This window comes from Amblyraja radiata, chromosome 37 (genome assembly GCF_010909765.2).
Source record: "Amblyraja radiata isolate CabotCenter1 chromosome 37, sAmbRad1.1.pri, whole genome shotgun sequence".
In the NCBI taxonomy this organism is placed as follows: Eukaryota; Metazoa; Chordata; class Chondrichthyes; order Rajiformes; family Rajidae; genus Amblyraja; species Amblyraja radiata.
Genome location: NC_045992.1, coordinates 17444220 through 17462804, shown reverse-complemented (window position 1 = coordinate 17462804; position 18585 = coordinate 17444220). Strand labels below are relative to the sequence as shown.

At 48.0% G+C, this 18585-nt stretch overlaps 1 protein-coding gene across 3 annotated transcripts in view; it reads left to right on the top strand.

The window, feature by feature from the left end:
- Positions 1–7757: 7757 nt before the first annotated feature.
- Positions 7758–18585, top strand: part of ppp3cb (protein phosphatase 3 catalytic subunit beta) — an 87973-nt gene continuing 77145 nt past the window's right edge. For all 3 annotated transcript variants that reach the window (XM_033012847.1, XM_033012845.1, XM_033012846.1), the window contains exon 1: positions 7758–8144. In XM_033012847.1, coding sequence (XP_032868738.1) covers positions 8096–8144 — 49 coding nt within the window. In that variant the 5' untranslated portion in view covers positions 7758–8095. The remainder of the gene's footprint in view (positions 8145–18585) is intronic.

Below are 18585 nucleotides of genomic sequence, written 5' to 3'. Positions count from 1 at the left end.
TCGCATCCTTGTCTCCCTCTCTTTAGCTCATATTCCCCAGCCAACAACGGGGCCGTTATGGACTCCACCCTACTTGAGGTCATGTGTTGCTGGCCCTGATTTGTTCTGGACATCCAGTCTCGCCTCCAGTTTATCCCCCTGCCACCACCTTTACTTTCAGTTTGAAGAAGGGTCCCGACCCAAAACATCACCTATTCTTTTTCTCCAGAGATGCCGCCTGACCGCGGAGTACTCCAGCACGCTGTGTCTATCTCCGGTGTAAACCGGCATCTTCAGTTCCTTCCTATACAATCAACCCAAACTCAAACTAACAAAGTACATTCCTTCTTAGTGCATTCATAGAAATGTGTTAGATGCGGATACCAAAGGTTGTAAAACCATGATATGGATGGTAGTAAAATACAGATAACCCACCATCTTATGGGACAATGGAACAGGCAAGAAAGAACAAAAAATTATGCACTTTCTGGGGACTGAGGAGAGGTGAATGATGTTGGAAAAGTCAAGACAGTGGGAGAGACGATTAGCACCAAAAGGGATTGGGAGATCCCAGAAATGTAATCTCTAAGAAATTCACAAGGGCAAGAAGATGGAATATATAGAGTTACTCCAGCCCTTTGTGACTATGCTGCCTGACCCGCAGAGTTACTCCAGCCCTTTGTGACTATGCTGCCTGACCCGCAGAGTTACTCCAGCCCTTTGTGACTATGTTGCCTGACCCGCAGAGTTACTCCAGCCCTTTGTGACTATGCTGCCTGACCCGCAGTTACTCCAGCCCTTTGTGACTATGCTGCCTGACCCGCAGAGTTACGCCAGCCCTTTGTGACTATGCTGCCTGACCCGCAGAGTTACTCCAGCCCTTTGTGACTATGTTGCCTGACCCGTAGAGTTACTCCAGCCCTTTGTGACTATGTTGCCTGACCCGCAGAGTTACTCCAGCCCTTTGTGACTATGTTGCCTGACCCGCAGAGTTACTCCAGCCCTTTGTGACTATGCTGCCTGACCCGCAGTTACTCCAGCCCTTTGTGACTATGCTGCCTGGCCCGCAGTTACTCCAGCCCTTTGTGACTATGCTGCCTGACCCGCAGAGTTACTCCAGCCCTTTGTGACTATGCTGCCTGACCCGCAGTTACTCCAGCCCTTTGTGACTATGCTGCCTGACCCGCAGAGTTACTCCAGCCCTTTGTGACTATGCTGCCTGACCCGCAGTTACTCCAGCCCTTTGTGACTATGCTGCCTGACCCGCAGTTACTCCAGCCCTTTGTGACTATGCTGCCTGACCCGCAGAGTTACTCCAGCCCTTTGTGACTATGCTGCCTGACCCGCAGTTACTCCAGCCCTTTGTGACTATGCTGCCTGACCCGCAGTTACTCCAGCCCTTTGTGACTATGCTGCCTGACCCGCAGTTACTCCAGCCCTTTGTGACTATGCTGCCTGACCCGCAGTTACTCCAGCCCTTTGTGACTATGCTGCCTGACCCGCAGTTACGCCAGCCCTTTGTGACTATGCTGCCTGACCCGCAGTTACTCCAGCCCTTTGTGACTATGCTGCCTGACCCGCAGAGTTACGCCAGCCCTTTGTGACTATGCTGCCTGACCCGCAGTTTCTCCAGCCCTTTGTGACTATGCTGCCTGACCCGCAGAGTTACTCCAGCCCTTTGTGACTATGCTGCCTGACCCGCAGTTACTCCAGCCCTTTGTGACTATGCTGCCTGACCCGCAGAGTTACGCCAGCCCTTTGTGACTATGCTGCCTGACCCGCAGAGTTACTCCAGCCCTTTGTGACTATGCTGCCTGACCCGCAGAGTTACTCCAGCCCTTTGTGACTATGCTGCCGCAGATGATGTTCTCCCCGTGGGTTTTCTCCCACACTCCAAAGACCTGTAGGTTTATAGGTTAATTGGCTTCGGTAAAAATTGTAAATTGCCCCTGGTATGTAGGATATTGTTAGTGTACGGAGTGATCGCTGGTCGGCGAGGATTTGGTGGGGTACTGATGGATGACATGGTTGTGGATGGTGGGGGGGGGGGGGCAGGGAAGGACAAAGTCGAGATGAGCGGTGGTGATAGAAGACTCAATATAGGCTGACCTATGACTGTTCAACCTCCCCTGTTTGACCACTCTGTAGCTACTCCAAGATATCCTTGACCAAGGAGGCAACGTGGAATCTCACTGGCGATCACAGAAACACCCTCCATGCTCCTCTAGATGGAGTCCACTATCATTACCGCTCATCTCGACTTTGTCCTTCCATGCTGTACTTCAGAGCCACTTGTGGTACCACTGATTTGGCTGCTAATGCTTCGTTCTGAGCTAACATCTCCCTCCCACTTCCCTCCCTCCCCACCCCACCCATCAGTACCAAAATCTGTTTGAGAGGGAGTAGCCACAGGCTTGTGTGCCACGTGCTAATGTGTATAGCAGTAAGAAGATAGGACAGATGAATATGTGGGCCCCAAGGTGTGCTGCCGTTGGAGAGGGTTCAGAGGAGGTTTTACGAGAATGATCCCAGGAATGATTGGGTTAACGTTTGAGGAGCATTTGATGGCTCTGGGCCTGCATTCACTGAAGTTTAGGATGAGGAGGGATTTCATTGAAACCTACCCAATAACAGAGTGGATGTAGAAGATGTTTCCACTAGAGGGAGAGTCTAGGACCAGAGAGAAACAAGGAGAAATTTATTTCACCAGAGGGTGGAGAATCTGTGAAATTCATTGCCACAGACGGCGGAGTGTGACAGGTTCTTGATTATTGCAGGTGTCTAAGGTTACGGGGAAAAGGCAGGAGAATTGGGTTGAGAGAGAAAGATAGATCAGCCATGTTCGAATGGCTGGGCAGACTCGATGGGCCAAATGGCCTAATTCTGTTCCTGTCTTGTCCAACCATCTGCCTATCAAATAACCCTCCTCACCTGTGTCCACCTATTACTGACCAGGTTTTGTCCACTCCCTCCTCTCTTGCAGATTTCCCCCCCACCACCACCCCAGTTCCAAATCGTGTCTGAAGAAGGGTCTCGACCCGAAATGCCACCTATCCATGTTCTCTAGAGATGCTCTCTGACCTGTTGAGTTTTACAAGCACTTTGTGTCCTTTTGTGTATTAACCAGCATCTGCAATTATTTATTTCAACTACTTATGCAATGATACTCCCATATTCGGTTAGAGCGTAATAACGGACACCACCTCCCCCCCCCCCCCCTCCAATAATCTGTTGTAAAGAAGGTTTACTATCTCCGTCTTACTCCCCTCACATTACCTAATTCCCACTCCCCAATCTCTGCCTCTCCTACCCCACAACTCCCACTTCTCTCCCCTTCCCTTCCCTTTTCATCTGCTCCTCCCTCCACTCTTTTCCCATGGTCCTCTCCCCCTCCTGATTTCTCCATCCTGTTCTTTCCTCCTCCAATCCTCTTCCCCCACAACCCCCCCAACCTTTCCCCACACTTCCTTTCTCTAACCCTTTTCCATGCCGTTTAACCTCCTGCCATATTCTCCCCCTCCCCCACCGCGTTATTTCACTCACTTCTCCGTCATCACTCCCGTCTGCAATCCTACCTATATTCTGCCCTTCCTCCTAACCTACTTTATCACCCTTATCCCTCCCATTTCTCTCGTCCCACCGGCATTCTTCTTTTCTCCCCATTGTATCTCCCTCACAACTAGATTTAGATTTGGTTGGTTAGATTTAGCTCCTAAGGCTAATGGAATCAAGGGATACAGTGGCTTGCAAAAGTATTCATACCCCTTGAACTTTTCAACATTTTGTCATGTTACAACCACAAACATAAATGTATTTTATTGGGATTTTATGTGATAGACCAACACAAAGTGGCGCATAATTGTGAAGTGGAAGGAAAATGATACATGGTTTTCAAATTTTTTTTTGTTTTTGTTTATTTTATTAGAAGTTAATACAATACAAAACAATACAGTGGCACCTAATTTTAGGTGCCAACTATGTCATACCGTAATCCATTCTATGTACAATCTCTAGTTTTATGTTATGAGTAGGCAAGACAAGAAAAAGAAAACAATAGAAAGGGGAAAGAGTGGAAAAATAGATGGTAGAGAGTAGAAAAATGTGAAGTGTGGATATAAAAAATAAAAAAAATAAAATAAAATAAAAAAGAAAAGGTGGAAAGTAGAAATAGAAGAAAAGGCCCCTTAAAAGAGAATTTTTCGAATCTATATTCGGAGATGTAGATCTATCCACGTCATGAACTGAAATCAGCAATCCTTATGGTACCGCTGCATCACATGATTCCAAAAAGTCGATGAAAGGAGACCAACTCCTTAAGAATTGGTCATATTTATCTATTAGTCGGAGTCTCATTTCTTCAAGGCGTGCTATGTCCATCATATTCCTAATCCACATTTTAACAGTTGGTATGGTTGTATTTTTCCAAAATTTAAGTATCAATTTCTTTCCAATTATTAACCAATAATTAAAAAAAACATTTTGGTCTTTATTTAAATTGGTATCTTCTCCTATTATTCCAAATATAATCCATTCCATTTTGGGTTCTATTCTTGACTTGAAGAGCTTTGTAAATATATCAAATATATCACTCCAAATTTTTTTACAAATAAAAAACTGAAAAGTGTGGCGTGCAAAAGTATTCAGCCCCCTTTACTCTGATACCCCTAAATAAAATCCAGTGCAACCAATTGCCTTCAGAAGTCACCTAATTAGTAAATAGAGTCCACTTGTGTGTAATCTAACCTCAGTATAAATACAGCTGTTCTGTGAAGGCCTCAGAGGTTTGTTAGAGAACATTAGTGAACAAACAGCACCATGAAGGCCAAGGAACACACCAGACAGGTCAGGGATAAAGTTGTGGAGAAGTTTAAAGCAGGGTTAGGTTATAAAAAAATATCCCAAGCTTTGAACATCTCACAGAGCACTGTTCAATCCATCATCCGAAAATGGAAAGAGTATGGCACAACTGTAAACCTACCAAGACATGGCCGTCCACCTAAACTGACAGGCCGGGCAAGGAGAGCATTGATCAGAGAAGCAGCCAAGATGGTGACTCTGGAGGAGCTGCAGAGATCCACAGCTCAGGTGGGAGAATCTGTCCACAGGACAACTATTAGTCGTGCACTCCACAAATCGGGCCTTTATGGAAGAGTGGCAAGAAGAAAGCCATTGTTGAAAAAAAGCAATAAGAAGTCCCGTTTGCAGTTTGCCACAAGCCATGTGGGGGACACAGCAAACATGTGGAGGAAGGTGCTCTGGTCAGATGAGAACAAAATTGAAGTTTTTGGCCGAAATGCAAAACGCTATGTGTGGCGGAAAACTAACACTGCACATCACCCTGAAGACATCATCCCCACTGTGAAACATGGTGGTGGCAGCATCATGCTGTGGGGATGCTTTTCTTCAGCAGGGACAGGGAAGCTGGTCAGAGTTGATGGGAAGATGGATGGAGCCAAATACAGGGCAATCTTGGAAGAAAACCTGTTAGAGTCTGCAAAAGACTTGAGACTGGGGCGGAGGTTCACCTTCCAGCAGGACAACGACCCTAAACATACAGCCAGCGCTACAATGGGATGGTTTAGATCAAAGCATATTCATGTGTTAGAATGGCCCAGTCAAAGTCCAGACCTAAATCCAATTGAGAATCTCCGGCAAGACTTGAAAATTGCTGTTCACAGACGCTCTCCATCCAATCTGACTGAGCTTGAGCTATTTTGCAAAGAAGAATGGGCAAAAATTTCAGTCTCTAGATGTGCAAAGCTGGTAGAGACATACCCCAAAAGACTTGCAGCTGTAATTGCAGCGAAAGATGGTTCTACAAAGTATTGACTCAGGGGGGCTGAATACTTTTGCACGCCATACTTTTCAGTTTTTTTTTATTTGTAAAAAAATTTGAAAACCATGTATCATTTTCCTTCCACTTCACAATAATGCACCACTTTGTGTTGGTCTATCACATAAAATCCCAATAAAATACATTTACGTTTATAGTTGTAACGTGACAAAATGTGGAAAAGTTCAAGGGGTATGAATACTTTTGCAAGCCACTGTATGTGGGGCAAAAGTAGGAACGGGGTATTGATTTTGGATGATCGATGATCATATTGAATGGCGGTGCTGGCTCGAAGGGCCGAATGGCCTACTCTTGCACCCACTTTCTATGTAACTCCCTTTTCTCTCACTCTTACCCCTTCCCTGCCCTCAATCATCTCCACTCCCTTCACTCATCCCTTACAGCTCCCTTCATTCATTCCTTCCCCATTCCCACTACACCCCTCTCCTCTTCCCCACACCTCTCCCCTCTCACACCTTTCCCTCAATCCCTCCTTTCCCTCAGACCCCTCCCTTCCCATCCCTCGATCCTCTTCCTCACCCCTACAAACATTCCCTCACTCCCCCCACCGCCTCCCTTCCTCTCGCAGCCCCACCCACTCCCCCTTTCTCTTCCCACTCCATCATTCCTCACTCCCACATCTGCTTCCCCTAACCTTCCCCTCTACCCCCTCCCATCTCGCTCTCCACCACTTTCCACACATTCACCTTTCTCTGCCCTCTCCACTCCCACGCCTCTCCCTCCCCCCATAACCCCCTTCCCACATCTCCCATTTTCCCTCCCCCTTCTCCCCCCCACCCCCCTCACCCTTTCTCCCTCCCACCTCTTTTGCCTTCCCCTCCTTCACCCTAGGCCATGCACCTCCTCTGCGCCCTCTTTCTCTTCCTCCACCTCCTTTCCCCCTCCCCTTGCTTTCTCCCTCCCTCCCTCCCATCCTTTTTCCCCTCCCAACCCCCCCATTCCCCCTCGCCCCTCTCCCCCCCTCCCCATTCCATCCCTCTTAACCCTTCCTTTTTTCCCCTCCCCTTTCCCCTCCCCCTCCCACTCCTCATCTTCCCCCTCCATTCCTACTTCCAACCTCTCTCCGCCCATTCCTCTCCGCCCTCCTTCCCACCTCTTCCCCTCCACTACATCTTTTCCACACCCGTCCCCACCTTCTCCAAAACTTCCTATTCTCCTTCCCTCCCCTTCCCCCTCAAGCTTTCCCCCCTTCTCCTTCCCAAGCGTTCTTCCCCACCTCTTTCCCTTTCACCCCTCCCCTTTCTCCCTCTGATCCCATCCTGCTATTCCCTCCCTCCCCATCCTTCCCCTCCCCCCCTTGCTCCACCCTCCCCTCTCGCTCTCTTTTACCCACCTCCCTGCCCATTCCTCTTCATCATTCCCTTACCTGCAATCCCTCTACCGCCACTCCTCCATCCCTTCCCCACTGTCACCCTCGTACCTCTTTCCCCAACCATCTCCCCCCTCAACCCCATCCCTCCCTCAATCACTCCCCCTCCATCACCTGTCCTACCTCCCTCACTCCCCCATCCTCCCTCAACCCACCCCTCTCCCCACCTCAACTCTCTTTCCATCCCTCACCACATCCTCACTCGTCTTCACCCGCCCCATCATATCCCCTCAACCCGTATCCCTCAGCTCCTCCCACCACTCTCCCCCTCGCCTCCTCCACTCTCCCCCTCACCGCCCCATCCTCCCTCCCTCACCTCAACCATCACCGCCCACCTCAACCCTTCTCCCTCCCTCCCACCTTATCCTCCCCCCTCTCCCCCTACACTTACCCCCTCATCCTAACCTCAGCCCCTCTCCTCTCCCCCTCCCCAACCCTCACTCATGTCTACCCCTTACACTCCCCTCTCCCCCTCCCCATCCTCTCCCCCCCTCACACACACCCTCACTGCCCTCCCTCCCTCCCTCCCTCGCTGCGGCCCGCGGTGCACGCTGGGCTGGGCCCGCCATCTTGCCGCCGCCGTGATGCCGGGATCGCCGCCGGGCCACAGACACACTCGGTCCCGCGGCCCCCAGCGCCGCCCTCACACTCACCCGCGGCCCGGGCTCCAGCACCAGCCCCGGCACCGCCAGCACTAGAGGCCCCGGCCCGCAGCCAGGCCGACCAGGGCACCGTCCCAGAGACTTGACTGACTGACGGCGGGAGCGGGAGTTGGCGGCTGAGTTGCCGGCAGCCGGTGCGGACGCAGCGGGGAGAGGAGAGCGGGAGGAGCCGGGGCCGGACGGGCCGAGTGGGAGCGGCGGCCGCCAGCGGGGGAGGGAGGGAGCGGCGCCATGGCGGGCCGGGAGAGGAAGATGCCCACCGCCGAGAGAGTGGTCAAGGGTAAGTGTGGGGGGAGAGGGAGGGAGCACCCTACAGAGGCACAGGGAGGGAGGGAGCACCCTACAGAGGTACAGGGAGGGAGGGAGCACCCTACAGAGGTACAGGGAGGGAGGGAGCACCCTACAGATGTACAGGGAGGGAGGGAGCACCCTACAGAGGTACAGGGAGGGAGGGAGCACCCTACAGAGGCACAGGGAGGGAGGGAGGGAGCACCCTACAGATGTACAGGGAGGGAGGGAGCACCCTACAGAGGTACAGGGAGGGAGGGAGGGAGCACCCTACAGATGTACAGGGAGGGAGGGAGCACCCTACAGAGGTACAGGGAGGGAGGGAGCACCCTACAGAGGTACAGGGAGGGATGGAGGGAGCACCCTACAGATGTACAGGGAGGGAGGGAGCACCCTACAGAGGCACAGGGAGGGTGGGAGCACCCTACAGAGGCACAGGGAGGGAGGGAGCACCCTACAGAGGCACAGGGAGGGTGGGAGCACCCTACAGAGGCACAGGGAGGGAGGGAGCACCCTACAGAGGCACAGGGAGGGGGAGAGGGAGCACCCTACAGAGGCACAGGGAGGGAGGGTGGGAGGGAGCACCCTACAGAGGTACAGGGAGGGGGAGAGGGAGCACCCTACAGAGGCACAGGGAGGGAGGGTGGGAGGGAGCACCCTACAGAGGCACAGGGAGGGAGGGTGGGAGGGAGCACCCTACAGAGGTACAGGGAGGGGGAGAGGGAGCACCCTACAGAGGCACAGGGAGGGAGGGTGGGAGGGAGCACCCTACAGAGGTACAGGGTGGGAGGGAGCACCCTACAGATGTACAGGGAGGGAGAGAGGGAGCACCCTACAGAGGTACAGGGAGGGATGGAGGGAGCACCCTATAACGGGGAAGGGGATTCAGGGCACTTGGCTTTTGAATATCCTTGACCTTGCTTCTCACCCTCTTGAACGGACGACGATATTTCATTCCTGAAATTATGTAAATAATTGCCATTAAACTGTGTGTGAGGTACTTTAGCATGCCCAGAGGTTGCCAAACACAGCTATTTAATGCAGGCTTTGCTCTGCCCCCACCTCTTTTAACCCCATCCCTGAATCCATCCGTCTAAAGAAGGGTCCCGACCTGAATTGTCACTATCTATGTCCCCCATAGATGCTGCATGTTAAGTTATCCAGCACTTTGTGTCTGACTTTAATGCACTGACAGTGACAGCCATTTGGTTAAAGTCACATTTAATTAAATAATTCTAAAATGTAATTACTTTTACACTAGTAGATAAATGTACAGTCTAATTTCTAACATGGAACAATTCCAAAGATGACATGACCTCTTTCTGTGTAGAACCATGGTGAGTGGAGTCGACCCACTGGACACCAGAAATGTCTGTGAGAGGTTGGCACGGACAAACACACACTCCTGTGTCAGCCAGAAGTTCTTGTATGTTGCTGACCCATGCTGTAGGGAAGCGCTGACTGGGTGGTATCTTGTTGGGTGTGACACTGACTGCTACTTGGCTGAGAGGTGAGACCTTGACTCTGGCTGATCCCTCTGGTGGAAGAGCTATTTGTAGAGCAGGAATATTCCCTCACTATCATGGCCAGCATGAATAAGCTCATGTGTAGAAGGGAACTGCAGATGCTGGTTTACTCCGAAGATAGACAAAAAGTGCTGGAGTAACTCTGCTGAACAGGCAGCATCTCTGGAGGAAAGGAATTCCTTTTCACCAGAGATGCTGCCTGACCTCAGTTACTCCAGTATTTTTTGTCAATCTTATGAATAACGTCATATTTTGCTTGGGCAGCTTACAACCCAGCGGTATGAATGAACGTTGAATTCACTAATTTCAAGGAACATATGCATTCCCCCACGCTAGATGTCCCAGTTCCACTTTTTGCATCTTTGTATCCCTCTTGTTATCACACCTTCCCCAGCCAACAATGAGCCATTATGAGCTCCACCTTTCCATATGTTGCCGGCCCTGTTTTGTACTTCCTTTTCTCGCCTCCAGTTTCTTCCCCACCTCTCCCGCCACCCCCTAGCTCTCTCTTTCAGTCTGTGGAAGGGTCCGGAACTGAAACGTCACCTATTCCTTTTCGCCAGAGAAGCTGCCTGATCCGCTAAGTTACTCCAGCATTTTGTCTTGCCTTGGTAAACCAGCATCTGCGGTTCTTTGTTTTCAACACTTTCATTCAAGGCAGCGATTGTACATTGATCATTTTCCACCATAAAACTTCTTCCAAATCAGCCCACACAGACCAAGCAAACACTCTTTCCCTCTGCCCCCCTCCCACACCCATTTTATATTGTTTACTCATGGGTTTACTTTAGAATATATTGGATTTGAAGTTTGCGAAGGCTATAATTAATGTAATTTCCCCACTAGTGAACTGTACCTTTGATGAACACTAAGCTGTTATTTGCTGCAATTTGAAATTCAGATTAATGGGAACTGGAATGTAAGTGAAGTGTTTACATGATCTGACAAAGCAGCTCACCACTAATGAATTAGCTCTGACATGCAATGACTTCTGCAACGATAGATACATATATTATCTAATTTCCAGCACGGAACAACCACAAATAGACTGTCATTAATAATCAACATCTTTAGTTAGGCACAAAATGCTGCTTTTCTGGAAAACATGGATAGGTGACCTTTCGGGTTGGGACACTTCATTGCACTGATGAAACTTTTGCAGTTTTTAAAGGGTGCAAGTTTAAATAAGTTATTTCCTTCTAATTTTTTGCTTACGGTTGGTAATTTTGCTCCTGTTGTATTTGTTTGTTGTGAATTACACGCACAAAAGAGTGAAGCTCTTGTTTATGAAATTGTGAACAATGGTTCACTGCTTGTGTATAATACACTGTGATGAGGGTGGTGTTGGCAGGGTCAGTATTCATTGCCCATAACAGCACCAGAGGCTGTCTGGCATATTGGGCCATTCTAGATCCCAGGAGAGCAAAGGATTTGTGCCATTCCCCCCCTCCCCAGCTCCTTGTACTCTAACTTATTCTCTCTTGCATGTCTGTGAATTTATTCAGTTGTAGAAACAAGGAAATGCAGATGAAGACACAAAAATGCTGGAGTAGCTCAGCAAGTCAGGCAGCATCTCAGGACAACAGGGATAGGTGACGTTTTGGGTCGGGCCACCTTCAGATTTGCATGAGCTTTTAGCACAATTTGTCCAGCTTTGATAGATAATAATGAAAGTGCATTTAATGCTGAGGGCCGGTATAATTGCGCAGCAGCAGAGTTGCTGCGTTACAGCGCCAGATATAAAAGATGCCCAGGGTCTGACCTCCCCAGAGGGGCATGGGTGAAGTTCAACAAACTTCGTACTGGAGTTGTGCGTTTCATTGCCAGCATGTGGAGATGGGGACTCCGCCAGAGCCCAGCCTGTGAATGCGGAGCAGACCAACAGACAGCCAACCATGTCTTCTCTGCCCGCTCTACCACCCACCAAATGGAGCTCAGGGCCTGGCAGCCATTGACGCAGAGACAACAACCTGGCTGCTCAACACCCGATTGTTCATGACTCTGTTTACCAAGGAGGTGTTGAATCCACTGATTTTTTACAGTGCACCCAATCCCCACACACACTCTCTATTGCCAGCAACAGTTTCTCACCTTTCACAATTAGTGTTGAAGGCTTTCAGCTCTGTATTTAACTTTCAACTCTTTTTTTAACAGGCATGCTTAAGACAAATGTAGTTTGGAGTCAAGAGGCATTCAGGCTGGTTTGGAAATAGATCATGGGCTCTGCTTCTTGAGATGTTTAAGTCTCTTTCTGTAGGTACGTCGGGAAGCTTAATGATGAGGGACTCTCACCTACATCCACCTTTCTTTCCCCCTCCCTCCCCTGTGCCACCTCGACACATCAATTTCACCCTCCCCTCCCCCCTCTTACCCTACATTACTTCCCACAAATTCGCAATTCACAACTCTTCAATACTCTAACTGAAGAAGGGTCCCGGCCCAAAACGTCACCTTTTCCAGAGATGCTGCCTGACCTGCTGAGTTACTCCAGCACTTTCTATCCTTTTGTCTTGTCTTTTTTTAATCTCTGGCCTTTGTCCAACTATCAAACCACTACCGCCCCTCCCCCCTCCTCCCTCCTCCCCCAGTCTGAAGAAGGGTCCCAACCTGAACCGTCACCTATCCATGTTCTCCAGGGATGTTGCCTGCTGAGTTACTCCAGCACTGTGTGTCTCTCTTTTAAACTGGCATCTGCAGTTCTTTGTTTCTACGTAAAGGTGAGGGATGGTTGGTGTCTGTTACAGCAGTAATATTTATAACACAAATTCAGTCACTCTGTTCTATTTTGTTACCAAGGAGTTGCCTGAACTTTTAGCAACTTCATTTGTCCAGAATTGATTGATAGTAATGAAAGTATATTTAATGCTGAGTGCTGGTCTGGTTGAGATGCAATGGTGAGGGGAATATGGAGGAAGGAGGAACAACACTGAGGATAGATGATTGCTTTTCCAAACAAAATCAAGTGAAAGCATGTGAATCCCTTGCTGCTAAACTTCTGCAAAACTTGCATGCCCATAATACACAGCTGATTGTATTTAATGCACAGATGTTCCGCTCCATTTTACATCGTCTGTCAGTTTTATTGCATTTCTTGTTGAGCATATACTGGCTCTGATTTTTGAATATCCTCCAGTACAGCTCAGTAAAAACACAAGTGTAATGATGTTTACAGATACTAGGTTTAAAATATCAATTGGGCGGCCTCTAATTGTTCTGGCGGGAGGCTGATGAACCATACCTCAGTAGCGTTTTTGTATTTAGCTTGGACTTTAGATATAACTTTGGTTTTTAAATCACCCTGCCATGTTCTTTGAACCATTTTAAAGTCTGTGTGTTTTAAAAAAAAAGTTGTGTTTTTTGAGTATCTATGTCCCCCGAAGGCTTTCAATTGTTAAGTGCAAGCAGTCAGCACTGTGCTACGCAGAGAGCTTCATCAAGCTGTCCTGCAAAGGCCAGACCTTCACACGAATGATCCTGCTTTGCTGAGTTAGCTGCTTCAGCGAGGGTAGCAGGTGATCGGCTACTTATCTCAACGTCTCCGTGCCAGCAAAGGGGAATTGAGGTTGTCCAGTGACATTGCCAGAAAATCTTTTCCTTCACTTATGCTTCGCTGGCAAGGCCAGGATTTATCGTCAAATTCTAATTGCACTGTAGAACATGGTAGCGAGCCAACATCTTGAGCTGCTACAGATTTTCTGGCAAGTGCACTGCCACATTGCTTAGTTTCGAGATGCAGCTTGCAAACAGGCATTTCGGCCCACCGAGACCACGCCGACCATCCATCACCCGTTTGTGCTAGTTCTATGTTATCCCAATGTTTCATCCACTCCCCAAATGCTAGGGGCAATTTATAGAAGCTGATTAACCTACAAACTCACACGTCTTTGGGTTGGGGTGTGGGAGAAACCTGTTGGAAACCCTTGGTTCACAGGGTGAGCATGCAAACTCCACACAGACAGCACTTGCACTAAACGTTATTCACCTTATTCCCTTTATTGTGTATTTGTACACTGTGGATGGCTCGATTGGAATCAAGTATTGTCTTTCCGCTGACTGGTTAGCATGCAACAAAAGCTTTTCACTGTACCTCTGTACATGTGACAATAAACTAAACTCAACTCGGGGTCAGTGTCATTGAGCCGGGATTTCCAGGATTAGATCACACCATTTGAAAGCCCGTATATTTCCATATCAGCAGTTTGCATGTGGGAGGGGAACCTGCTGATTGTGGTGTTCCCTTGTACTTGCTACTCTCAACCTTGGTGACTGCAGTAGTAGGTTGTTGGACAAGTAATTCAGTGCGGGTTGTCGATGGTATACCCTGTGTCTGGTGCGCAGGTGCTGGAGGGAACAGCGTGGGAAGCTCACCTCACCTCATATTTGCTTGGACATCTTACAACCCAGTGATATGAACATTGATTCTCTTAATTTCATGTAAGTCCTGCATTCCCTCCCCACCCTCGTTATCCTCCCAGTTCCACTGTTCGCATCCTTGCATCCCTCTCGTTAGCACACCTTCCCCAGCCAACAATGGACCATTATGGACTCCACCCTTCCTGAGGTCATTTATTGCCGGCGCAGCTTTGTCTGACTTTTTCTCACCTCCAGTTTAAATTCCCACCCCACCCAACCTCCACCTCTACTTTCAGTCTGAAGAAGGGTTCCGACCCGAAACGTCACCTATTCCTTTTCTCCAGAGACGCTCTCTGACCTGTTGAGTTACTCCAGCATTTTGTGTCTATCTCCCTAAGATTGCTCTGCTTTTGATCATACGAGGTAGATGTGGGTCGTTGGTCTTGCATGTTGTTCACATGGGCTCCGCTCGTGATGTTCAATGGCCAGGATCATTGACCACCAACAACTACAACCTTCTTTCTCTATGATCCCAGCCAGCAGAGTGCTTTCTCCATGATTCCAGTGAGCTGCTCAAGGGTCTTCTCTTATGCCGTACATGGTCTGATGCATTCACAAGAGCAATTGCTATAGTTTTGCCTCTTTTGTCTTTAATTTATCTCGTTTGTCTGTGCTTTCATCAAGATTATTGCCGTACAGCACAGAGAGGGTTTCTTCAGCCTACCATGTCCATGCTGGCTGTATACTTGTCTGAACTGTTCCTTTGGATCGATCAGTGACGTGGAGAGGGGGGGGCGTGCTGCATGGGCAACAGCCTAACCTCCATATGACATCGCTCAGGCTTGCATCCGACCAGGATGCATCACCCATGGTCAGTCATGACCGACAAGGCCTACTACTACTATAGTAAGAAATGGTGGCAGTATCTTCAATAATGGGGTGTGAAAGAGGTGATTGGTTCAGGGAAAGAAGCTGTTCTTAAGTCTGGATGTCTGAGCTTCTAAGATCCTGCATCTTCTGCGAGAAGATAGAAGAGGAAATTACCAGTGGCTGGAATCTTTGATGATGCTTCCTGCCTTCCTGATGCAATGCATCATGAAAATCAAGAGCCAAGTCACTTCTACCAAAGAGGAACAATGCAAATTGGAGGAACATCATCTCATATTTCGCTTAGGCAGCTTACAATCCAGGGGTATGAGTATTGATTTTTCTAACTTAATTCCTGCACTCCCTCTCTCCAACCCTCCCCCACCCGTCACACCAGCTTTTCGTTCTCACCTAGCAAACACCTAACAATCGCCTTTCCCTTATCATTGTTACTTTTATGCATTTCTTTCATTCATTGTTCTATATCTCGCTACATCATCGTCTATCTCTTGTTTCTTTTTCCCGTGACTTTCAGCTTGAAGAAGGATCTTGTCCCGAAATGTCACCCATTCCTTCTCTCCAGAGATGCTGCCTGTCCCACTGAGTTACTCCAGCAATTTGTGTCTATCTTCAGTTTAAACCAGCATCTGCATTTCCTTCCTACACAATGAAATTCTTGCAACAGCAGCACAATGTGTTTTTAAACACAGTAATCAATAGATAACATATCAACCAACAAAAAAAGTTCAATAACGTTAAAAAAATCAATATAGTCCATAAAACACAAAGCACGAAATCCCTAGTGCTACAAGGCAGGTCGTAGTTCAGAGGCTAGTTGGAGTTTGTAGTATTCAATATCTGATGATTGTTGGGAAGAAGCTGTTCCTGATCCTGGAGGTTACAGTTTTCAGGCTCCAATACCATCTTTCTGGAGGCAGGTCAAATGAGAGTGTGGCCATGGTGGTGGGGGTCCTTGATCATGTAGACTGCTCACACAGATCCTGTCGATGGTGGGGATTTCAGTACCTTTAATAAACTGGCCTGTGTTCACCACTCTGCTGGTTCAGGTGGTCAAGAGCAGGGCAGATGCCATACCAGGCTGAAGTGCATCTTGTCAAAATACTTACAATAGAGCATCTGTAGAAGTTCAGAAGAATCCTTATGGACATGCTGAATCTTCTCAGATACCTAAGAAAGCAAATACATCGATGGGCTTCTTGATCAGCACACAGCCTGAAGGAACCAGGTCATAGTGATGTCCAGCAGCTCTAAGCTATCAATCATCTCTGCAGTAATTTTGTTGATGAGGACAGGGTTGTGTTCACCCTTCCCTGGCGCTGTAAGGCAGCAACTCTACCGCTGCCCAACTGTGCCGCACCGATATTTGATATAGATATGATGTTAGTGCATTGTTAGTTGTGGGATCTGATTGTGTATGAATTGCCGACCATGTTTCCAAGATAACAGCATTAGTGCCGACCATGTTTCCAAGATAACAGCATTAGTACGTAATGTAAGTATTCCTTTGGCTATAAAACACTCTTGGATAACGGGTGTGACCTGGAAGATCTTGGCTTTCTCAGTGCTTGTCCCTCAATTCAAATTGTCCCTCAGAAAATCCAGCCAATGATTAGAATGTAGGAATTGAAATGCAGCCATTTATGAACTGTTTAGAAAGAAAATAAATGTTTAGGGCAGTGGCGCAACAGTAGAGTGACCTTGTGGGTTTTCTCTGAGTGCTCCAGTTTCCTCCCACACTCCAAAGACGTACATTGGCTTTGGTAAAATTGTAAATTAGCCCTGGTGTATGCGGGATAGTGCTAGTGTATGGGGTGATCGCTGATTCGGTGGGTCAAAGGGCCTGTTTCTGCGCTGTAACTCTAAAGCCTAAAGTTTAAAGACAGAGAAGTAATGTTGCTAAACGATGTGTGGTGGAATAGCATTCCGATAAACTACAATGATCAAATTTGACAGTAGAATTGGGAGTCTGAATACTTTTGTTGAGTGTTTTCCTGTCTTCTCTCCAGTCCCTTGAACCATATAGATGCTCCGTTGGAGGTGGCACTCGTTCAAGTGAACAAGAACACAAGAGAATGATGGATGATTTTGAAGGCACAAGCTTTCTTTTTGATTTGTGAAAACGGGCTGTGAATTAAAGTATTCAATGATACTTTATTGTCACAGGTACAGTGCAATTCTTTGATTTTGCATACAATCTGGGCAAAATGATATAGCAGACCTCACCGAGGCAGTACACAAAGAGTCGCCACATTTGAGCGTTAATTTGTGATTAAGAGCTTAAATTTTAAATTCAGGGTAATAAAATATCAGACGGAAAATCGATTTTGGAGTTATTTTTCAAAACAAACGAGACTGTCATACAAGCTTGAGAGGTAAACATTGCACAAAGCAGAAGGTAATTACAGACAACAGTGTGTTCTTTGTTTAGATCTTGTTTAAACATGCAATTAATTTTGTTCTGTGTGAGGATTTGCAATTCACAAAAAAAAACTCTGAAGGAGGTAAACTCCATCTGAATCATTTGCACCCCCTCTCATTTAAAAATATTTGAAATTAAATTTAAACAAATCATTTTGTCCTTCCTTAGATCGTCCAAAATGAGTTGACAGATCTCGATTTTCTTTGTGGCTCTCTATCCTGCAATATTGTTGGTCGGTGATTAATCCACATTCATCATTGGTTTAATGGTGCCTTATTGTCACATGTACTGAGGTAGAGTGAAATTAATTTTTGTAAACAGTTCAGTACGGGTATCACCACGCATACGCATTTAGATACATCTTAGATAAGCATCTCAGATACAGTGCAAGTGTACAGCAGCAGTGCACTGAGACAGTATTCAAGGTCTGAAGAGGGGTCTCCCGAAACGTCACCCATTCCTTCTCTCCAGAGATGCTGCCTGTCCCGCTGAGTTACTCCTGCTTTTTGTGTCTATATCTTCACCACGTCAGTTTGGCACCATTTTCAAGTTCCAGTTGTTGTAAGTAAAGGGATCTTGATCTGACCATGAAGGCCAGATGTCCTGGCGGCGTTGCAGGGTCGACCTGGGCAAGCGTAGCTGCGGTGTCCTCCGCCGCTCTAGGCCGCGTCTGGTCCACGCGCTCGGTCTCTTGGAGCGGAGCCCGGTCCAGTCGAGCCCCAGGCTGCTGCAGTGCCTCCAGCGGCCCACTCCACTGTCGAAGCAATGCACTCTCTCCCACAGCCAGTCTGCTTACAGTCCAACTCCTTCCTCTCTGGGTGGGCGATCTTGAGGAAACAGGGAATTGTAGATGTTGGTCTACACAAAAGGACATAGCGGTAGAGTTATTGCCTTACAGTGCCAGAGACCCTGACTGTGGGTGCTGCGTGTACACAATTTGCAAGTTCTCCCTGTGAGCAGGGTTTTTCTCTGGGTGCTCCAGATACCTCTCACACTCCAAAGACGTACAGGTTTGTAAGTGAATTGGCTTTGCCCAAATTGTAAATTGTTCCTAGTATGCAGGATAGTGCTAGTGTACAGGGAGATCGCTGGTCAACATGGCCCTGGTGGGCCGAAGGGCCTGTTTCCAAGCTGTAGCTCAAAAGTCTAAAGACACAAAGCGCTGGAGTAACAGAGTATCTGGTGTTAGCCTTTGTGGAGGTGCTCAGAAATGCTATGAAAATATAAGTTTTTATTTTATTGGGAAT